The sequence below is a fragment of the Littorina saxatilis genome, linkage group LG9, assembly GCF_037325665.1.
Source record: "Littorina saxatilis isolate snail1 linkage group LG9, US_GU_Lsax_2.0, whole genome shotgun sequence".
Classification (NCBI taxonomy): Eukaryota; Metazoa; Mollusca; class Gastropoda; order Littorinimorpha; family Littorinidae; genus Littorina; species Littorina saxatilis.
The window spans coordinates 51,822,702-51,845,854 of record NC_090253.1 but is presented as its reverse complement, the minus strand read 5'-3'; the positions used below and the strand labels follow the sequence as shown (position 1 = coordinate 51,845,854).

The 23,153-nt window shown below is 40.7% G+C and overlaps 2 protein-coding genes across 3 annotated transcripts in view; both read left to right on the top strand.

Annotated features, from left to right (window-relative positions):
* LOC138976413 (uncharacterized) overlaps positions 1-22,077 on the top strand; it is a 66,232-nt gene extending 44,155 nt beyond the window's left edge. The window contains exon 8 of the mRNA XM_070349262.1: positions 21,157-22,077. Within this exon, the coding sequence (XP_070205363.1) occupies positions 21,157-21,331 (175 nt within the window). The 3' untranslated portion in view covers positions 21,332-22,077. The remainder of the gene's footprint in view (positions 1-21,156) is intronic.
* On the top strand, positions 1,755-15,391 carry LOC138976414 (uncharacterized). Of its 2 annotated transcripts, none has more exons than XM_070349264.1 (6): positions 1,755-1,892; positions 6,287-6,387; positions 10,121-10,377; positions 12,426-12,636; positions 12,979-13,102; positions 15,142-15,391. In XM_070349264.1, exons 2-6 carry the CDS (start codon positions 6,312-6,314, stop codon positions 15,374-15,376), a joined length of 903 nt encoding a protein of 300 aa, XP_070205365.1. In that variant the 5' UTR covers positions 1,755-1,892; positions 6,287-6,311; the 3' UTR covers positions 15,377-15,391. The 2 variants fall into 2 exon arrangements, with proteins under 2 accessions (XP_070205365.1, XP_070205366.1); XM_070349265.1 differs by having other exon boundaries at positions 1,853-1,892; positions 6,300-6,387.
* Positions 22,078-23,153: the final 1,076 nt, after the last annotated feature.

Below are 23,153 nucleotides of genomic sequence, written 5' to 3'. Positions count from 1 at the left end.
TGTGTTACGGACTCTCTCTGGACTATCACTCACGGACACATAGACATACACGTCTTTCTTTCTCCGTTCCGTCCAACAACAGATGTGACAACAGCAGAAGATACAACTGGCAAACTTGTATTCCTGTGTTTAGCATCTTCTCTCCTCCTCTCCGCCTACCCGACCAAAGCCGGTGGCTACAAGCCACAATACAAAGTTGACTACATCTCCGGAGCACACAACAAATACGTCAACACTCTTCCGAAGTTCTCAAAGTTCTCTCTCACTCCCTAGCATGTACATACATAATCAAACTTTAGCTAGAGTCACAAACATCCAATCAACATCTTAGTAACCACCCGTAACCACGACACTCTAAGCAGGTTCCGTGTTTCATTGGTTAAACTAAAGACAAGAGGAAAGGGGAGGGGGGAGAGGTAAAGACTCAAACATTCGAGCCCAGTTGGCATCGTCTAACATCTACCCGGATCAATTTCAAAGGAATTAACACCTACTTGAAAACACACCGCCACATGCCGCCAGCCGAGGAACACAGAGACAGAAAGGCCTCCATATTACATAACAACACCTGCTGGCCAGCGGCTACCCGTCTCTTCCTTGGAGAGCAGCTTAAGTTCAAAGGATCAAAGACTGGTCAGAACATGGACACAGACGGCTAAGCGCGCTTAGGATCTACCGGTGACTGGACATGTGCATCTCAAAATTTAACTTAGAACAGATAATGGCATTACACAAAACATAAAGCGATCGGCAACATGAACTACAAACACTAGACTGGACAATGACACAAACTTTACTGTATAATTGGTGACTGGCCGCCCTGTCACACTAAGACTCAGCACTTTGCTTTGATGCAAGGTTCACTGTGTTTAACTGGATCAAACATTTGATAGTCGCTACCTCGGTTGGGTTGTCTTGCACGTGTCTTTTACATTACTTAAGGTACACATGTTTTGTTTTTCTTCAAACCAGTATCTTGTGCTTGTGAAGGCCCACCGGCTGTAAGAAACTTTGAAGTTGCAGTATCCTTCCCCTGATCTAGACTGTCTACACCCCGCTTGTGCAATCGAGCTCAGTGACTGACCAGAACCCGGTAATATTGTGTATAATTATGATAACTGGCCACTTGTGACTTTTCAAGATGGTTGCCTCATCTCGTGTGAAAACAAATTTAAAGAAAATATGGTTAAAGTTAAGCCTCTGTGTCCTGCAGTAAAGAAAAACCTGTATTTTTCAACTTCCAAATAGCGAGTGAATGTGGATGGGGGGAGTGGGGGGGGGCGTGGGAGGGGAGGAGGATTTTAGTCGTAGCAACAGTTGCGTGAGCATTTACCGCAACCAGTGGCCTGACAGGAGAGTTAATTAATGTGGTGGTGGGGGAGGGGGAGGAGTGTTTTAGTTGTAGCAACAGCTGAGCTCAACCAATGGCCTGACAGGAGAGTGAATGTGGTGGTGGGAGAGGGGGAGGAGTGTTTTAGTTGTAGCAACAGCTGAGCTCAACCAATGGCCTGACAGGAGAGTGAATGTGGTGGTGGGAGAGGGGAAGGAGTGTTTTAGTTGTAGCAACAGCTGAGCTCAACCAATGGCCTGACAGGAGAGTGAATGTGGTGGTGGGAGAGGGGGAGGAGTGTTTTAGTTGTAGCAACAGCTGAGCTCAACCAATGGCCTGACAGGAGAGTGAATTAATGTGGTGGTGGGGGAGGGGGAGGAGTGTTTTGGTTGTAGCAACAGCTGAGCTCAACCAATGGCCTGACAGGAGACGCTACACGCTGAGCTGGCAATGCACGTGATTCGCTGATGGTTAAACACTGTGCAGGGAGATGTAGCTGTATAAATATCTCGGCCCACAGCGACCACATCACCTCTCTTCTTGGAGCCCAGCCTTCTAGTTGGTAAGTGTTGCCACGGTTATTATTTTATTTCTCTATTTCAGGCCAAAACATGTTGACGTTAGTTTTTTTTTTAAAGAGGCGGAGAGTAGGTGTGTCTTAGCCATAGCTAAAGCGACTGCGGAGAGGCTCTCAGCTATGAGCACCTGTTCTACCCCTGTGTTTTCAACAAAATAAACTTCAAGACCGTACATGAATACCAACACACCCACAAGCTCACACCAACACAATTTCTGCACTACCACACAGACCTAGGCTGGAACCACAGCTCTCTGCTCTTTAAATGTATTTACAAGTCAAACTTAGCTAGATGGTTCTAATCAGTGTAAAAACATCCTTTTAAGCTTATAATCTCAGTCGCAAACTGTAGACAGACAGTGCTGCTTCGCCCAGGCGACACAGCAGTCGTTTGTTTACATTGAAACCTCGGGATATGTGTCGGCGGCGGAGACTGGCCCGCTCGCCGCCACAGACCTCGCCCACTTTTTACCCGCTACTCCGGAGATCGCCTCGGCCACACTCGGCATACTCCGTTTTTGAATGGTCGGGGTGTGTGTTCGCGGCTGCGATTGGCCGCATTAGGGAGATTCCAGATAGCAAGCCAGTGCCGGTGTAACACGAAATTTTTACTCCACGAAACATTTACTCCGGAGTAAATATTTCGTACGAAATTCTTACTCCGAGTACACTTTTCGTACGAGAAAAGAACTCCCCAAGGCACGACAAAATTACTCCCTGCACGAAATTTTTACTCCCCATTTTTTTTTACGTCCAGTAAAAATCTCGTACGCAAAAATGGGATGCGGGCGAAGGGATAATGCCAATAAGTGATCTCGCGCACACGAATGTCGCGCTACCCTCCTTCCACCCCTTCCACCACCAAGACTAACAGGGGACAAGGGAGTAAAAATTTCGTACATGGGAAGTTAAATTGCTTGTGTTTGGGAGAAGTAATTTATTCGTTATTTATTCGTCAGGGGAGTAACATTTTTGTACGAAATGTTTACTCGGAACTCACCTGTCTTGGGGAGTAATTTTCTCGTGAAATGGGGGAGTGCTTTTTTCGTAAAGGGAGTAACTTTTTCGTTCGAAATGTTTACTCCGGAGTAAAATTCTCGTGGGAGTAATTTTCTCGTGTTACACCGGCGTGAGGGTATCGCCCATGCCATGGCCTAGCGCGCGCGACATATTATATACATTAAGGGCAAATAAAACAACATGATACGTTCCGATTTGTTTTCGGGTATCAAATTACCTCGCCGGTCAAAGCATATCTCTTATATCTGGTGTATTAACATACATGTGTGTGTGTGTGTGTGTGTGTGTGTGTGTGTGTGTGTGTGTGTGTGTGTGTGTGTGTGTGTGTGTGTGTGTGTGTGAATGAAAAATGTGTTGTGTTGTCTAAATGTGCTTTGTAGACAGGCCAGCAGTTGGGCACCTTGTAAATAATTTGAAGAGAAATCAAGGTTTTCTCGATATTGGGGTGTTGTTTCCCATCACGCACACCTGCTTTTAACCGGTATTAATCAAATGTGGCTCTGATTGTATCACTTTTAAAAACCATTTGGATGAAATAAACACTCGATTTTATCGTCCCATCCCCCCAGATTACGTCTGTAGACCCCACTTATACTAAGGTGATACAAAGTACTCACATTTATCCAATCTTAACAGATCTCTTTAAAATATCTTATCACCCCCACTCCCGTCATCATCCCGTTTTTAACCAGCTCCCGAATTCCTTTTTTTAAATTTTTTTTAACTATCGTATAAACCAAGTCATGTCCAATATAGGCAATTCAGACCTGACGGACAGTAAGCCCCTTAACTTTTCTTCACGTTAGTTTTGGAAGTTTAATTCAGGATTTGTTTTTCGATATTCCTGTGCGTGTTTTTTTCATTGAATACCTACAAGTGTTGGAATTAACTAAACACAGTGGGGAAAACATAAATAATAAAAACAAAAGTGAGTAGTTGGATAGTTAACAAACTCTAAGAATTTCTTCTTGGAGCAAAATGATGCAATAATAAAATAATCTAAAACCAATCAAAAACGTGTGATGAAAGGTACGCTGAATCATTTATTTCGAGCGCAGTGGCGTGGTAGTAAGAAGTCGGCTTCCTAATCGGGAGGTCGTGAGTTCGAATCCCGGTCGCTGCCGCCTGGTGGGTTAAGAGTGGAGATTTTTCCGATCTCTCAGGTCAACTTATGTGCAGACCTGCTAGTGACTTAACCCCCTTCGTGAGTAAACGCAAGCACAAGACCAAGTGCGCACGGACAAGATTATGTAATCCATGTCAGAGTTCGGTGGGTTATAGAAAAACGAAAATACCCAGCATGCCTCCCCCAAAATCGGCGTATGCTGCCTGAATGGCACGGTAAAAACGGTCATACACGTAAATATCCACTCGTGCTAAAAGCATGAGTGAACGTGGGAGTCTAAGCCCATGAACAAAGAAGAAGAAGAAGATGTATTTCAACATCGCTGAACGTGCAATTAACCGAAGATTAAAAAGGACGTTTTAACAAAATTACTCAACAGCATGTTTTTATCACATGCGTGATGTAAAACGTAATTTATCCCCGAGTACGCAGTACTAGGGTCCAGCAGACTTTAATTGTGTGTGTGTCTGTCTGTCTGTCTGTCTCGACTTAACAGCTTATTGCTGGGAAACTACTGGGCGCAGTTCGTTCAAAAGTTGATACACTAACTTGATAATAGGTCCGATTGATCGTATTAAAACTTCATAATGTTACCTGGGACCTAAATGCCAAATAAATCACAAAATCCACTCTTAACGGCGGGCGCAATTCGCGGTGGGATAGAACAGCCGTTCGGCTAATCCGCCAGCCACCCAGCGACAGCGACTCCAGGCTTATTGCGTGCGTGCGTGCTTTGCGTGCGTGTACCACTGTGCGCGAGGAGTATAGGCATTTGAGTTCACTGGGGAATGATAGAATTGGTGGCTTGGTGGAAAGCGTTTCCGACTATGGCTAAAGTGATCCTGGTTCGATTCCCGTAATAAATTTTTTTAATTGTGTAAAATAAATAAATATTTTTTTTTTTTTAAATCCAAGGGATCCGGGTTCGATTCCCGGCATGGGCGGTCTATTTTTTTATTTTTTTTAATTCTTGTTTACTATTGTTTATTATGAACGTTTTAATGTTTTATTTTACTCTAATAATTTTTTTGATTGTGTAAAATAAATTAAATATATATTTGTTTTTAAATCCACGTGCACAAGACAAAAACTTTCACACTGGGGGAGCGAGCCAGTCTGAAGAGTACTCGGGTCCAGAGCCAGCGTTTTTTATTATTGCTTTAAACATAGTTCACCCAGACATGTTACTGTGGACTGCACGTGAATGTCAGTAACTTGTGCAAGGGAACGGCGTCACGGTTTGCACGTGCATTTTGCGATGTGTTGACCATCCGTCACCGAAGCAGATAGGTCCACATTGTGGGGGGATAATTAACAACGATGGGGGAACCGAGAAAAAATAAATTCAACTAGTATAAAATGCGTGACGTCGCATGCGGTTGAATCGAACATTAATTTAGGCGGAAGAAGCCACTCCAATTTCTGACGGTATAAGCTTGGAATTAGTCTTAATTTTATTGTGAATGTTTTTAAGCGAATACAAAGAATACAAGTAGCTCTCTTATTCAGAGTCATTTGGTGTCATGATGAACCATTTTCGGGGATGCAAAGAAGTGCAAAAGTTTAGCCGTTTGGGGCAGATAATGTTTGCGACACACGTCAAAACGGCGTGAATTTTGGGTATGCAAATTAATAAATGACATCTTGCTTTTGGTGCTAACTATCCAGAGAATCTAACGCTTTGTTGTCATTGAAAGCCCACACAATTTGTGTCTGCTCATGACAGCAATGTTTTATTTTCATAACAAATACAATAGGCAGCTCCTTTGGCACACGTAAGGGCTTTCTGAAATGAAAGTTTTTATTTTAGCAAAACGTTAGTACATTTCCGTTAAAAAATGCAACAGTTTCCTCACTTCGTCTCAACTTTTATTTCCTTGCACTGATACATGTGATATCACCTTCTCCTTAAAAACACGAGTTGAAGTGTTCTGCGAAGTCTGATTTTTACGACCTTGCGTTTTTGTCAATTTGTGTTATATAATCTAACCCACCATCCTTTTCAAAGGTGTGTCCATTCGAACTCTTTCTCTCAAAAATAAACGTATACACTATTTATTTCTTTAAAAAAAACAACATGTGGGTCACAGTGGGTGTGTGCGTGTGTGTGTCTGTGTGTGTGTGTGTTTGTGTGTGTGTGTGTGTGTGTGTGTGTGTGTGGGTGGGTGTGTGTGTGTGTGTGTAATGGAGACGACTGTGCCAATTAAAGCATTGCGCTTCTACTTAATTTCAGATCGGACTTGCAGCAAACTTTGAAGATGCCGTTGTCATCAGCCTTGTTCCTACCTCTGGTGCTGTTCGTCGGTGTTGTCACCTTTGAGTTCTCACTGGCAGGTATGATTAACATGGGTTCTTTTTATAGCTAACACCCAAGTTTACAGGGTGACCCCCCAAAAACATGAAAGCCACGATAATACTAATAACTTCTATATCTGTTGAATATACTGCTTCAGATTTGGTTAACAATAATGTGAGTTTATGTATGATCATTTCACATAGTGGTAAATGGTCTGACTTTTGAGCTTTATAGACGATCACCTCAAGAGTACGAGGTTTGACATGGAGCGTTAGCAACACTCGCCTGATTTAAACCCTCCAGATTGCTACCGTTAGGATCACCTGAAGGACCTAGTGTACTAAAATCAACATCAAACAATCTGTTGAATGAGTACAGAACAACAGGCAGGATTGACATGTTACAGTATTACCTGGCAAACCAGTACTATCTGGATAGCAGTGAACAAGTGAGGACTTCTCCCTTAACGAAATTTATTTTGCCTTTGCGAGCAGTTTTAAAGCGTCCCGTACACAGGTCCAACATTGTAGCCGTCGCGAGATGCTCAAGCAATGATGCTATAAAAAAAATATATAAAAAAGTTAAAAAAAAGTTAGGAGCGAAGCCAGCTACTCTCACGGCAAAAACACACAACCTGTACTGGCTGGGTACTTCAGTTTGGAATTCACTTCCATCATCCTTTAAGCACTTAAAGTCATTAAAAAGTTTTAAAAAATGTGTTAAAAACCACTTAATGTCTGAGTAGTTTAACGCCTTTTGATTTACCACACTTAGTATTACGTCAAAGATATGCTGTGCATTGTATATTCTGAACATATTTTTGTTGTACTATTGCTACATGTTCGATTGCTACCAGCTTGTATTTATAATTACCTGCATAGTATGCATTTGATTTTATGAATAACCACATATGTATGCTCTTCATGCCTCATCTTCATTATTATCATCATCATCATTATCATCATCATCATCGTCATCATCATCATCATCGTCATATTTATTATCACGTGCTGAAGTTTTCCGACCTCCTTCTGTTGGTTAACTTTTTAACTTTTTAATTTTTAATGTTTTAATTATATAATTGTGTGTCTATGCGTCCCAAGGACAGATTGTAAGAAAAGGCGTAGCCTTAAATCTTAATCCTTGTTAAATAAAGTTCAATTCAATTCAATTCAATTTAATTCAATTCTCTCTCTAACCGGCACGGTTGGCCTAGTGGTAAGGCGTCCGCTCCGTGATCGGGAGGTCGTGGGTTCGAACCCCTACCTAAGACTTTAAAATTGGCAATCTAGTGGCTGTTCCGCCTGGCGTCTGGCATTATGGGGTTAGTGCTAGGACTGGTTGGTCCGGTGTCAGAATAATGTGACTGGGTGAGACATGAAGCCTGTGCTGCGACTTCTGTCTTGTGTGTGGTGCACGTTAAATGTCAAAGCAGCACCACCCTGATATGGCCCTTCGTGGTCGGCTGGGCGTTAAGCAAACAAACAAACAAACAAACAAACAGACACACAGACACACATACACCACGACCCTCGTCTCGATTCCCCCTCTATGTTAAAACATTTAGTCAAAACTTGACTAAATGTAACCAAGTCGCGTAAGGCGAAAATACAACATTTAGTCAAGTAGCTGTCGAACTCACAGAATGAAACTGAACGCAATGCAACGCAGCAAGACCGTATACTCGTAGCATCGTCAGTCCACCGCGCACGGCAAAGGGAGTGAAATTGACAAGAAGAGCGGGGTAGTACTTGCGCTGAGAAGGATAGCACGCTTTTCTGTACCACTCTTCGTTTTAACTTTCTGAGCGTGTTTTTAATCCAAACATATCATATCTATATGTTTTTGGAATCAGGAACCGACAAGGAATAAGATGAAAGTGTTTTTAAATTGATTTCGACAATTTAATTTTGATAATAATTTTTATATATTTAATTTTCAGAGCTTGTTTTTAATCCAAATATAACATATTTATATGTTTTTAGAATCAGAAAATGATGGAGAATAAGATGAACGTAAATTTGGATCGTTTTATAAAAAAAATATTTTTTTTACAATTTTCAGATTTTTAATGACCAAAGTCATTAATTAATTTTTAAAGCTGAAATGCAATACTGACGTCCGGGCTTTGTCGAAGATTACTTGACCAAAATTTCAACCAATTTGGTTGAAAAATGAGAGCGTGACAGTGCCGCCTCAACTTTCACGAAAAGCCGGATATGACGTCATAAAAGACATTTATCGAAAAAAAGAAAAAAAAGTCTCGGGATTTCATACCCAGGAACTCTCATGTCAAATTTCATAAAGATCGGTCCAGTAGTTTGGTCTGAATCGCTCTACACACACACACGCACATACAGACACACCACGACCCTCGTCTCGATTCCCCCCTCTACGTTAAAACATTTAGTCAAAACTTGACTAAATGTAAACAAGTCGCGTAAGGCGAAAATACAACATTTAGTCAAGTAGCTGTCGAACTCACAGAATGAAACTGAACGCAATGCCATTTTTCAGCAAGACCGTATACTCGTAGCATCGTCAGTCCACCGCTCATAGCAAAGGCAGTGAAATTGACAAGAAGAGCGGGGTAGTAGTTGCGCTAAGAAGGATAGCACGCTTTTCTGTACCTCTCTTTGTTTTAACTTTCTGAGCGTGTTTTTAATCCAAACATATCATATCTATATGTTTTTAAATTGATTTCGACAATTTAATTTTGATAATAATTTTTATATATTTAATTTTCAGAGCTTGTTTTTAATCCAAATATAACATATTTATATGTTTTTAGAATCAGAAAATGATGGAGAATAAGATGAACGTAAATTTGGATCGTTTTATAAATTTTTATTTTTTTTTACAATTTTCAGATTGTTAATGACCAAAGTCATTAATCAATTTTTAAGCCACCAAGCTGAAATGCAACACCGAAGTCCGGGCTTCGTCGAAGATTACTTGACCAAAATTTCAACCAATTTGGTTGAAAAATGAGGGCGTGACAGTGCCGCCTCAACTTTCACGAAAAGCCGGATATGACGTCATCAAAGACATTTATCAAAAAATGAAAAAAACATTCGGGGATTTCATACCCAGGAACTCTCATGTCAAATTTCATAAAGATCGGTCCAGTAGTTTAGTCTGAATCGCTCTACACACACACACAGACAGACAGACACACACACACACACACACACTCACGCACGCACATACACCACGACCCTCGTCTCGATTCCCCACTCTACGTTAAAACATTTAGTCAAAACTTGACTAAACGTAAAAAGGAGGCAGCGGGGGGGGGGGGGGGGGGGGGGAGGGGGGGGGGGTATTTTGCCATCCCGGACCTACAGAAATTTAAGAAGGTAACAGCTAGTATGGAGATGTTAAATCGGGGGAATGTGTTGAGTCTGTCCCCCTTTTTTTTTAAAGTCGAAATAGCTCAGAGCTCAATTTAAAGTTGTGACTTAACTGAATATGCATAATCTAAAACTAATGTACAACTAGTAGAATGACATTCGTCGTGTTAAAGAGAGCCATGATGACTTAGCCCTGTCTATAAAACAAGATGGTACAGAGAATGACTTAGCCCTGTCTATAAAACAATAGTATGGTACAGAGAATGACTTAGCCCTGTCTATTTAAACAAGATGATACACAGGATGGCTTAGCCCTGTCTATAAAACGAGATCGTACAGATTAAAACCTCCAATATAACTTCAACGCTTCTTCAGAATGTTTTCATTTCAATTTTTTTTTTTTAATGATTTCTCTCAGACGAGAAAGCATGCTCCATTGGACGTTACGGAACACTGATAATGTTCAACGGAGAAACAGCGGACGTGGAGCTTCCCTGTAAGTATCGTCTCGCGGACTTCACGTGCGGGGACTACCGGGTCAAGGTGACTCCAGGCAGCGCGGTAGACCAGGAGGACAGTCATCGTTTCTCCCCGGACACCGTGTGGGTCAAGGTCGTCAACGCTAATACCAGTGAATTTGTGAAGATACGAACCTCAATGAGACGACTGGACAAGGTTTGAAAAATGACACCGTCAAATGTTTTGATTTGTTATAATGTGATTGCGTGATCTCTGTGCGGCATTATGTCATGGTTTTGCTTACAAACGCTCCGACGTTCCAGGAAATATGTTCATGCGAATCGAAAAACGGATCTAATTTTAGCATGCAAAAACGTCATGCAATTACGCTATTTCCAGCCATATCGGAAAAAAATACGTTGCAATAATTCAAACAGAAACACATCATTACAACACACGTAAACCAGGGATAAATACCACTTCCAAAATAGGTCCCAATTAATTACCCAACCCTCGTTTATCTGATTCTTGGCAGTTTATCATATTTAAAAAATTCTGTATTCATATAGTCTGTCCGATTGGTTTCCTACTTGTGTCAACACCCTCACATCATCAGTGATGTACATTTTTCTAGCAGCCTTTAGGACAATTGTCCTGAAGACTGAAAATCAATAGGACACAGTGTCCTGAGATTGCAATTTCAATAGGACAAAAACACGACTCGTAAAACCGCATTTAAAAAGATTTTTCAGTTTTAATTCTTCTACCTTCCGCGACTGTCACCATCACTCTCCACTTCGACGAGTTCGTTCTCGGTTGACGTTGTTGTTGGTTCAGCTGAAGCCACAGTGGCTGGCGAACGCAGCATGGGCATCAATTATGTCTGCTGATTTTTATCTGCTTTGAGCTTTTTTTTCGGACCCATGTCGTTTCTCTTTCGTTTAATTTTCGTTCGAACGCACAACAGTTTTTCCGGATATTATGACGAAAAGTAATGCCTTGCGCATGTGGGAACATGCACGGGTTGTTCCCATTGGTTTAAACGATTTATTGCTGAGCCAATGAATGCACTCGAGGCACCATATGGGTTCGGTTTTCTTTTTTTCTTCTTGATCCAACTTGAGGATAAATTAATTCAAAGAATCAGATCCCATATGGTGCCTCGTTCACCCAACAAACTGGTCACACGCAGTGCATACTTTCGCTAATTGGCAAAACCGAAACCAGCTTTCCTCACGCAGTGTTTTAACTTCCGCTTGGCAAAACCAAAACAAGCTTTCCTCTTGAAAATTGAACAGTCCGCATGTCCGCTTCATTGTCAAAAACTATCGGACCCTTGACCACTTCTTCTGTAGGTTAATCGGACCTGTGTCCTGCTGGGGTTAAAGCTATAGGTCCTGGGGAAATTGGATCGGTCAGAGACCGGAGACCGACTAAAATGCATCACAGACAAAATATTAGCAAACTATTAGCGAAGTCGATTTTCGGGGTCAATCGCTGTCGGATGTTTTTATGATAAGATAAGATGAAATACGATGAGACGAGAAGAGATGAGATAAGATGAGAAAACCTTCATGTCTATTTTCATTGTACATAAACATGGAAATGGCACCGCATTTCTACTTATAACAAAAAGCCAATGATCAAAAAGCATAATCGTACATACAATTCTAAGATTAGCTATTACAGTATGTGACATTGAAAGGTGTTGAATGTTATTGTGAATGTGTTTCATCAGGTTAGTATTGCTGTTTACGTGATAAGATGACATTGTTCAGCAAACCTCATGAGAGACGGAATTGTGATTTAATAGATGTGCATAAATGTAGTTGTCCACTGAGCGGAAAACGTATAGAAAAGTGCTCGTTTATCGCATAGATTTGTAATCATGTTTGTTTTTGTTTTTGTTTTGCTGTTATGGTGGTAGTCGTGGTGACATTGGTAGTCGTGGTGGTGGGGATGACGTTGTTTTTGTTGTTGTTGTTGTTGTTGTTGTTGTTTTTGTTGTTGTTGATGATGGCTATGGTGATAATAATGATGATCAGTGCTGCGGTCGAAGTTGTTGTTTACGGCAGGAAATGCATAGTGCTAAACCGACTCTTGTTTACTAAGACACGATCTGTTTTTCCCTTTGAGAACGGAAGCTTACGCTTTGATGTTTCCAAAGATTTTGTTTTTGAACTTTGTGAGAAGCACGCTTAAGTCAACGAGACTTGCCTATGTGCATCTGTCATGGTCTCACTCATGCTATTTCTGCACTCCAGTTCAGCGAAAACAAACGCTCCACCCCCTGGCAAGTAAAGGATGGTTCTCAGAGCGTTGTGGACTTCGCAGACTACGACCAGTCCAGGGCAGCTGCTGTGTTGAGGAAGGACGGAGTCTTCAGCGTGGAGTTCAGGCGTGCGGAACGGAGCGTGGTCGTCACGTGCTCGGACCAAAAGTTTGTCTCTGAGGGACTGCCAGAGTCACTGTGTGGTACTTTTTTTTCTTCTGCTTCCCCCCGAAATCGGCGTATGGCTGCCTGAAGGGCTGGGTTAAAAACGGTCATACACGTAAAAATCCATTAGTGCAAAACAAGAGTGAACGTGGGAGTTTCAGCCCATGAACAAAGAAGAAGAAGAAGGTTCTGTAGTTAACTAGATTTCTATATCTTCCTCCTATGTAATTACCTCTCAATGGGCGAGGGCCGGATGAACCAAAGCATGTTTTCATTGCTAATTCTGTCACCCTCGAAAATAAAGTTCAAATCAATTCAATTCAGTTCTCTCTCTGACACCCCGCGATTAAAACGTGTCCTTGTGCTTTCATATCATGTAGGGGACGAGACAACGACTGACGCCATGAACAATGCGATGACGACCCTCTTTCCGGGGCAAGGGAATATGACAGATGACGCGCTCGTCAGTTACATCGTACTGAATCACGACAATGTTGTTCAGAGGTAAGTCAGTACAGTTTACTCAAACATGGCTATATGATAGCTGAACTAAATTAGAATGATCTAATTTATAATCAAACATGGCTATATGATAGCTGAACTAAATTAGAATGATCCAATTTATAATCAAACGTGTCCACTCATTATACATGGTTTGCACTCGTCTTGGACTCGTCGAGGTTAACTTGTTTGGTTTAAATATCGGACCCTATTGATACGCTGAAAACACAATAGCTGTTAATACCACAGGCCACGTAGCTTTTACGTCGCATGTTTGACAAGTTCTACACGCCATGGTTAACAACACAACGTGTACATGGATTTTAGATAGCCGTCGTGCTGAAGACGAATGAGTGTTTATGTATTTTTTTTAATGTTCTTCTTCTGTACTAAATCAACATAGAAAACTGTCATGCAAAGGCGAGTGAAGAAAACTGTCATGAAAGGGCGACAGCAGAAAACTGTCATGAAAAGGCGACAGCAGAAAACTGGCATGTAAAGGCGAGTGAAAAAAACTGGCATGAAAAGGCGACAGCAGAAAACTGGCATGTAAAGGCGAGTGAAGAAAACTGGCATGAAAAGGCGACAGCAGAAAGCTGGCATGAAAAGACGACAGCAGAAAACTGGCATGAAAAGGCGACAGCAGAAAACTGGCATGAAAAGGCGACAGCAGAAAACTGGCATGTAAAGGCGAGTGAAGAAAACTGGCATAAAAAGGCGAAGGAAGGGCAAGCGAAAGCGGAATTGTATGTGCTGGTTTCCAGGCAGTAACAGCTGAGTGTGGTGGATTTATTTGCACCAAAGAGAGAAGGACTTGACATACGTGTTAGTCACAGTGAATCGTGCAAGTGTCCAAGTAAATGTGATAACTTAAAGGCAGTTTCAGACTCGTATGCGTTGTGTATACACAAATCACAACATAGAAAAGTATCAACTATAAGCTTGGACGTGCTTTCTTTTATTAAAGTGACTCTCCGCTGGGACGTAGCTTAGTCGGTATCGCGCCGGCCTTAAAACCAGTTAGTTGCTATCGGCGTGGATTCGACCTCATTTACTTATTTTCTAGAATCTACGTTTTCAAACTATTTGTGGTGTCCGAACACCACTGTGCGCACACACACACACGATCAAGATCCCAGGGTAACAGAAAAAGTATCAGGACTTGGAAACCACGAATACATTTATGCAGAAAAAATAGGTGGTGCAATTCTGTCGAGAATTCCCTCGTGGGAATTTCCCAAGGTCAATCAGATATAATAATAATAATAATAATAATAATAATAATAATAATAATAATAATAATACGAATATTTATAACGCGCACATATCTCACCAACAGGCGACTCAAGGCACATACAAGCATAACAAAATCAATACAAAATGCCAAGCACGTTTCGATCCCCTGCCTTTTCATTTCTCCCAGTTGATATTCAGCGTAATTACAAATACCCTCTCGTGCTTTCACATACTGGCGCAGGCACCAATCAGCCGCTACTCTCAGGCACCAATCAGCCGCTACTCTCAGGACATGCGCACAACGTCTGTGCTGCTGCGTAATACTTACTTCGCTTTTTTTTTATTTTTTTTTTACAGTTTTCCTCGTCTTCTTAACCAGCTTTCTAGCATTCTGCCTGGCTGAATTTACTTCGCACTTTCCATATTTTTCCGCGTCTTCTCAAACAGTTTCCCAGTATTCTTGCCTGTCTGCGACCATGAGAACAAACCCTTATTATGAACATACTACTTTCCGCTACTCAGTCATTGCACGCAACCCACACGTATTATTTCCCTCTAAACAATGTTCAACAACGTGATATATTATGACCTATTTATCTCCAATCAACCTCATTTCTTGTACAATGTGTATTCCTACGTACTATGTTAACTTACATTTCCTACTTTATGAATGTGGTTTCTCGCCGTGCATTCTGTACAAGATGGCACTGGAATAATCCAGGGTTTGAATTTAAAGTAATATTCTTACTTGAACCTTGCTCTAGAATGTGATCGGGATGAACATTGCTTTGATGTCAATGTTGCAGTCCAACCTGCAAGGACCTGGCCAGCAAATTCACAAGCTGTCAAAACAAAGAGCAAGCCGCGATGGAGTGCGTGGCCATCTTTGCTGATCCATCTCAAGCCGAGTGCCTGGCAACGTCAAACTCGTCCCTAGCTGACTACTTTGCTGACTGTCTGACGTCTGTGTGTGATGGCGACACCTCCGCTGTGGAACCCATGAAAAACTTTATCAGTGACAACTGCGGTAAGCGGAATTAACTAACAAAATAACATTTGCGACTGTTTATTTACACTATACTCTCTAGCATTGTCAAGCGAAAGTTTTGTTTTTGATAGCGGGTACAATGTGCTTACACTTTATTTAATCTTCTCAATAAAAAAACCATCTTTTCTCACTTCTGACTTGTAATGTTGGATGTTTGGTTTTGCTTTTGTTATGAACTGGATGTCTCCATATTCAACTTTGCTAAATTGAAAGAGAGATGGACCCGTGTGACCCATTTTTCCTTTATTACACACGTGATGAATTATAAGTCGTCAGTTTGTTGTTTCCATGCGACTTGCTGTATCTGCAATAGCACGTTATCGTGTACATCTGAATCTAAAATGCAACAAACAACTGCGTGTGGCATGAAATGTGCGGTTTCGGTTGACCGTTCAAAGAAACTGGCGACATTCAGAAAATGCGTCTGCTAGGGCAAACACGACCTTGCATTTTGGGCTCCCTTTTTTTCAAACTTTGAAAACTTGGAACTGTACTGATCTTGTCTTGATGTAAAAAGAACTACAGAACTGTATTTGATGATTTAAGAATGTTTGTTTCACATGCTGTCAAGTTATTATTAGGTTTTACAAGCAGGCTTCCGATTTGTTTTAAAGTCAGTCCGGCTGGCCACGCAAAAATAAATTCTTCAAAAAATGCTCGCACTTTATGGAGGGCACCTATGATGCTTTTTAGTGGTAGCCTAAGTGTTTGAACGACAGGGTGTTTCTACTTTGTGTAAAAGCCTGACAGTGTCTGTGGCCAGAAACTGATGCTTTACGTGAAGCGGATTGAGCCTTAAGATGGTAGCCACATTTAATGTTGAGGATGTACTCATTTTTTATATTTGGAAAGTGTATACAGTTTTTGTCGAATAAGGCGTGTACTTTTCATTCGTGGATAAAACCTTTTTTTGTGATTTGTTTTATTATACAATGTCTTGCAAGAAACAGATTTTATTTTTGAAATGCCATATCTTTTTGTCTTAATTTATCAAGAACATAACAAGCGCGAATAAGGTTTATAATTTCCGTTCAAGCAAGTTCCTTTGGTGTTTGTTAAATGTTACGATTTCTGTGCTTATAATGACGTGTATCTGCAATGACTTCAGGGACTGTGACTGCCTCTGGATCCATCCGTCTGGTGAATGGTGCTCACTCCAGGGAGGGACGGGTGGAAGTCTTCAACAACGGTTCCTGGGGCACTGTGTGTGACGATTACTGGGATGCCACAGACGCCCGGGTTGTGTGTCGTCAGCTGGGCTTCAGCACGTGAGTACAAGTCACTGAAGATGACTTTTACGAGTTACTTGCAATAGAATATATTTTATTTAAACCTCTATACGCTTGCAGCTACTTGCGCCAGCTCAACTCTGCTGCTTTATTTCTGCACAAGAAACCGTTATTAGGTTCAATTCACAATAGGTTGTTTAACGGCTGGGTAGTATGCACGGCGATGATTTTAACGAAACGAGTTTTGTTTCTTGTGGAAACTTGTTCGTTATGTATTGTAGTTAAAACCTTCCCATTTTTTATATTTAGTCAAGTTTTGACTAAATATTTTAACATCGAGGGGGAATCGAAACGAGGGTCGTGGTGTATGTGTGTGTGTGTGTGTGTGCGTGCGTGCGTGTAGAGCGATTCAGACCAAACTACTGGGCCGATCTTTATGAAATTTTACATGAGAGTTCCTGGGATTGATATCCCCGAACGTTTTTCTCCTTTTTTTGATAAATGTCTTTGATGACGTCATATCCGGCTTTTTGTGAAAGTTGAGGCGGCACTGTCACGCTCTCATTTTTCAACCAAATTGGTTGAAATTTTGGTCAAGTAGTCTTCGACGAAGCCCGGACTTCGGTATTGCATTTCAGCGTGATGGCTTAAAAATTAATTAATGACTTTGGTCATTAAAAATCTGAAAATTGTAAAAAAAAATAAAAATTTATGAAACGATCCAAATTTACGTTTATCTTATTCTCCATCATTTGCTGATTCCAAAAACATATAAATATGTTATATTCGGATTAAAAACAAGCTCTGAAAATTAAATATATAAAAATTATTATCAAAATTAAATTGTCCAAATCAATTTAAAAACACTTTCATCTTATTCCGTGTCGGTTCCTGATTCCAAAAACATATAGATATGATATGTTTGGATTAAAAACACGCTCAGAAAGTTAAAACAAAAAGAGGTACAGAAAAGCGTGCTATCCTTCTTAGCGCAACTACTACCCCGCTCTTCTTGTCAATTTCACTGCCTTTGCCATGAGCGGTGGACTGACGATGCTACGAGTATACGGTCTTGCTGAAAAATGGCAGCTACTTGACTAAATATTGTATTTTCGCCTTACGCGACTTGTTTTTAGTTGCTGTGTGGTTCAACACATTGTTTTGTACGTTACCGTTTTTACATTTAGTCAAGTTATGACTAAATGTTTTAACATCGAGGGGGGAATCGAGACGAGGGTCGTGGTGTATGTGTGTGTGTCTGTGCGTGTGTGTGTGTGTGTGTGTGTGTAGAGCGATTCAGACTAAACTACTGGACCGATCTTTATGAAATTTGACATGAGAGTTCCTGGGTATGAAATCCCCGAACGTTTTTTTCATTTTTTTGATAAATGTCTTTGATGACGTCATATCCGGCTTTTCGTGAAAGTTGAGGCGGCACTGTCACGCCCTCATTTTTCAACCAAATTGGTTGAAATTTTGGTCAAGTAATCTTCGACGAAGCCCGGACTTCGGTATTGCATTTCAGCTTGGTGGCTTAAAAATTAATTAATGACTTTGGTCATTAAAAATCTGAAAATTGTAAAAAAAAATAAAAATTTATAAAACGATCCAAATTTACGTTCATCTTATTCTCCATCATTTTCTGATTCCAAAAACATATAAATATGTTATATTTGGATTAAAAACAAGCTGTGAAAATTAAATATATAAAAATTATTATCAAAATTAAATTGTCGAAATCAATTTAAAAACACTTTCATCTTATTCCTTGTCGGTTCCTGATTCCAAAAACATATAGATATGATATGTTTGGATTAAAAACACGATCAGAAAGTTAAAACAAAGAGAGGTACAGAAAAGCGTGCTATCCTTCTTAGCGCAACTACTACCCCGCTCTTCTTGTCAATTTCACTGCCTTTGCCATGAGCGGTGGACTGACGATGCTACGAGTATACGGTCTTGCTGAAAATGGCATTGCGTTCAGTTTCATTCTGTGAGTTCGACAGCTACTTGACTAAATGTTGTATTTTCGCCTTACGCGACTTGTTTCTTCTTTTTCCTCTTGATATGTCTTTTTCTTAAATCAAAATCTAATCTCTTATAAACTATACTACCCGTCATAAAACAAACTAGGCAGATGCGTTTTAGGGCATATCTTTATCATGAGGACATTGCTTGTAAAACCAGTTATATTACTGAAAAGGCCATTCATTTTCCTACCTTATTCAGAAAACAGATTGAGTTTAGATGACGTAGTGTCAATACAGTGGAACGTACAACACAGAAGCCGCTCAAAATCAAGTTTCCCGCGTTAAAATCGACGGAAAAATCAGAACAACTGAAACGAAACATGTTCTGCATGTGACTAGACAGAACAATCAAAACTGCATCTAAGACTGTCATTTTTGTTCACATATCTGGTCTAACATAGAGACTATGGCATGCTGGGCGATGTAGGTGTCACTCCTCTCAGAAGGCATACAAGGCGAGAGAGAAATTCAAGTGTTACGCCATCACGGCAAAGCCATTGGGGCATGTTCCCGGGTTTCACCCCGACTTTAGATGCGATACACAAGTGTGTGCGTGTTTAGGTGCTATCAGCCATCTGCACTTATGGCAGACTGACCGAGGTCTTTTATGTGCCACTGTGGTGAAACGGGGGTGGGACATGGATACAGTCTCTGGGTCTGCACATCCAGTTGACCCGTGTCTGTCCCGGCCGGGTTCGAACCTGCGACCTTTCGATCACAAGTCCACTGCTCTACCACCTGAACCACCCGGGCCCCCGGCATACAAGGCAGTTTTTGAAGCTGTTTTAGCGGGTAATGAGACAAACAACTATACATTTTAGTAACTCCACAACGCATTTCCTTCAAACTGTCAGTGATTGGAGCTAAGGCCAAAAAAAAAAATGTCTGTTTAGCGTAACATGACCAAAAAAAGTAGGGTCGGTAGGTAGGTAGGGTTTTTTTTTTTTTTTTGGTTGTTTTTTTGTGTGTGTGTGTGTAAATTCACTTCTTATATTTGATGAATACATGTTTCAAAACTAACGTATGAATAAAACAGAGAGAAAGGGAGAGAAAGAAACGCCAAATGTCTCTTTTTAGCATTTTTACCTCTTTTTTTTTCTTTTTTTTTTTTGAAATAAAAAAAAAGTTTTTGGGTCGGCGCCAAATCGATAGGGTCGGTCGGGTTACCCTAAACAGACAATGTTTTTGTGTGGCCTAACACATGTCGTCAACTACCCACAGAATCTTAAGTCATATGAGACATGTTCGGCTGTTATGTGACATGCCAGAAAGAGTTTTACAAATAAAGATGTACCCTGTCCAACTAAACAGAAACAAATTAAAATTAGCAGGCATTAAGGAAAGCGAAAGCTTCAAATTAAACTCAAATTTTGTACATTTTTAACTATGGCTGTTCACATCCCACTTGTTTAAACGCACACACATTCTTGGAAAATGCCCTTTCAAGAGCCATGATCAGTTAACAGAGCCAGCAGTGAGCTCTCTGAATGAGTCAACTTCTTAAAGATTACTTTCGCGTTGAAACCCTCATACCACCCATGTCTGATAAAATATGTACATGGAATTTGAGTATGTGGCGCATCTGTTATTGTTCTTTTTTTTTCTTCAACAATTTTTTATTCAGGCAAGCACAGATTTATAATGACACATTCAAAAGCATTGTCACTGATAAGTCACAGCAATGACAGAGCTGAACACACATGTGATATTCAGTTACTTCTTACATTTTCAGAACACGTCCCTGAAATCAGAGGAATACATTGACTATTGTAATAATGTACATCACTCGTCTTTATCCAACCGTTACCAGCTGTCTGTTATTGTTCTTGATGATAACAACACATTATTGTAGATGCAAATTAGATTGTTCTTCATATTGACATGCAGAACATGTTACGTTTTAGCAGTTCTGATTTGTTGTCCATTTTAACGCGGGAACCTTGATTTTGAAAATTTGATTGGGGGGGGGGGGGGGTGTCCGCGTTGTAGGTTCTACTGTATAGACACTGCGTCATGTAAACTCTATCTGTTTTCTTAATAAGGTAGGGGAATGAATGTCCCTTTTAGTCATATAATTGGATTTACAATAAACGGCTTCATCACAAAGATCTGCCCTCAAACCCAACTGCCTATTTTTTTTTAAGACGAGTAGTTTATTAACAAACATACTAAAACAACAAAATCAAAAAACAAGAAAGGTATGTTATTAGAACGGTTAACAATTAACAAAACAAAGCTTAACGCTCACAGATATATATCAACCCAGCGGTCTTTTGATTGCACAGACAAACACGAATTACACAAAACTTATCTCAAAAAATGTCTTCCCTGCAAGCCGTTGGGTCGATATATCAGTGAGCGTAACCTTTTGTTTTGTCAATAATTAAACGTTCCAACAACATACGTTTCTTGTTTTTATTTAATTCTGAATTTCGGAACGTTGGCAGTCTCTTTGAATTTGGATTACTAAAAGTAAACGCGCAGTGAAGTGTAAACCCTACTTTATTAATGTAGGTCTGCAGCCACAGCCTACATTCTTGCAAGATTTGGTAAGGGTGGCGCAGGAAGCCCCATCTGGTTGGACGACGTACATTGTGTCGGCAGCGAATCAAGACTGGTGAACTGTCCTGCAGACCTCATTGGTGATCACGACTGCGAGCACTACGAGGATGCGGGAGTAAGCTGTTGATTTTAGATAACAGAATAACCCTATATATATATCTGGTCTTCTTGAACGCTGTCACTTAATACCAAAAGATGATTTAGCCCTAATCTGTGACCGTTCTGAAAAAATGGATCTGATTTTTAACATTGAATTTGCCATTCATTCTTCATAACACACACACACACACACACACACATATACACACACACACACAAACACACACACACACACAAACACACATACACACACACACACGCAAACTCACACACAAACACACACACACACAAACACATACACACACACAAACACACACAAACACACACACACACACACACACACACACACACACACACACACACACACACACCGTAAGGGCAGATAGTACCACATTCGATTGAAGCAAATACTATTCAATATTAAGTAAATACTCTTTCGTGGACTTACAGACCTGGGAACCCATACGATTCTGTCGTATTATGTACGCTTGATTTGCTAAAGGACGATCAGTACGGTCGGTGTAAAATAAAATAAAAAATAAAGAGAAGAACATTTCCTAGACTACTGTCTTACAAGTGCATCCTGACGCCGACCCAGTATGTTGAAGCTTCCGCAATGTGCTCCAGTGTCCAGCAGTCACTTAAGTGTATAGCTGGAGCACATTGCAGAGGCTTCAATACCTGTTTTGAGCAAGCTTGTGTTATCTGTTGTACCTATATAGCCATAAAAACAGGGCAAGGCACTTGATGCATTTGTTTTATGACACGCCCTTGTTCTTCTTCTTCTTCTTCTGCGTTCGATGTTGGTGGCCGTGCTAGATCCTCAGACCAGTGGCTGCCAGGAAGTCCGCAGTGGCACGCCCTTGTTGAAATTGTGGCAAAGCCGCATTGGCGTGGTGGTAAGACGTCGGCCTCCTAATCGGGAGGTCGTGAGTTCGAATCCCGGTCGCTGCCGCCTGGTTGGTTAAGGGTGGAGACTTTTCCAATCTCCCAGGGCAACATGTGCAGATTTGCTAGTGCCTTATCCCCCTTCATGTGTACACACAAGTAAAAGACCAAGTGCGCACGAAAAAGATCCCGTAATCCATGTCAGAGTTCGGTGGGTTATGGAAACACGAAAATACCCAGCATGCCTACTCAACGAAAGCGGAGTGAAGCTGACTATGCTCTCAGAGTATAGTGTGGGGAACCCAAATGGGAAAACGAGCTCACACGTAACCAGACAATTCTGGAACGCTGAAGAAGAAGAAGAGAGAAGAAGAAGAAGAAGAAGAAGAAGTGGCAAAGTATCTAGCATCTGATATAGATGGTTTGTGCCGAGCTCTGTAGAAAGCTGTATCCAACATTTTTCGTTTTTGGCTGTCTCAATTATTTTGCAGGTGAAGGGTGGGAGCTACCTTAAAATAAACCGTTTTCCTCATCAAGTCATTTGACATTCATGAAACAAAACTGTTTGTGTTAAAATTTGGTGTGCATTTGCTTCAATATATGTAGAATGATAGTATATGGTCCCCCCAAAATTTGCTTTTAGATTGACGATTTTAAACATTATTACATGAAAAATAAACAAAGCATTGAATCGAAACATGACAAAATAATGTAAAGACTATTCATCAGAATGATTTGAACTTTTGTAGAAATGTTTTCGATATGCTGATACATGTTTTGTTCCACGGGCTAAGCTATAGAAAAAAAGTTAAAGAGATACACATTTTATAGGTTTCATAAATGTTGTACCCACACAGTCAACACTTGCTTATACGACACGATAAATGTAAAAACAGTGCTTTGTATCTCGTACTCCGCTGTTATCCCAGAAAACACTGTTTTTATTTATGCACGGAAATTAC

Coding starts and splice junctions, on each gene's coding strand:
- LOC138976414 (XM_070349264.1), top strand. CDS start 6,312: ATGCCGTTGTCATCAGCCTTGTTCCTACCTCTGGTGCTGTTCGTCGGT. Junction 6,388..10,120: donor CTTTGAGTTCTCACTGGCAG/GTATGATTAACA, acceptor GATTTCTCTCAG/ACGAGAAAGCATGCTCCATT. Junction 13,103..15,141: donor CACGACAATGTTGTTCAGAG/GTAAGTCAGTAC, acceptor TCAATGTTGCAG/TCCAACCTGCAAGGACCTGG.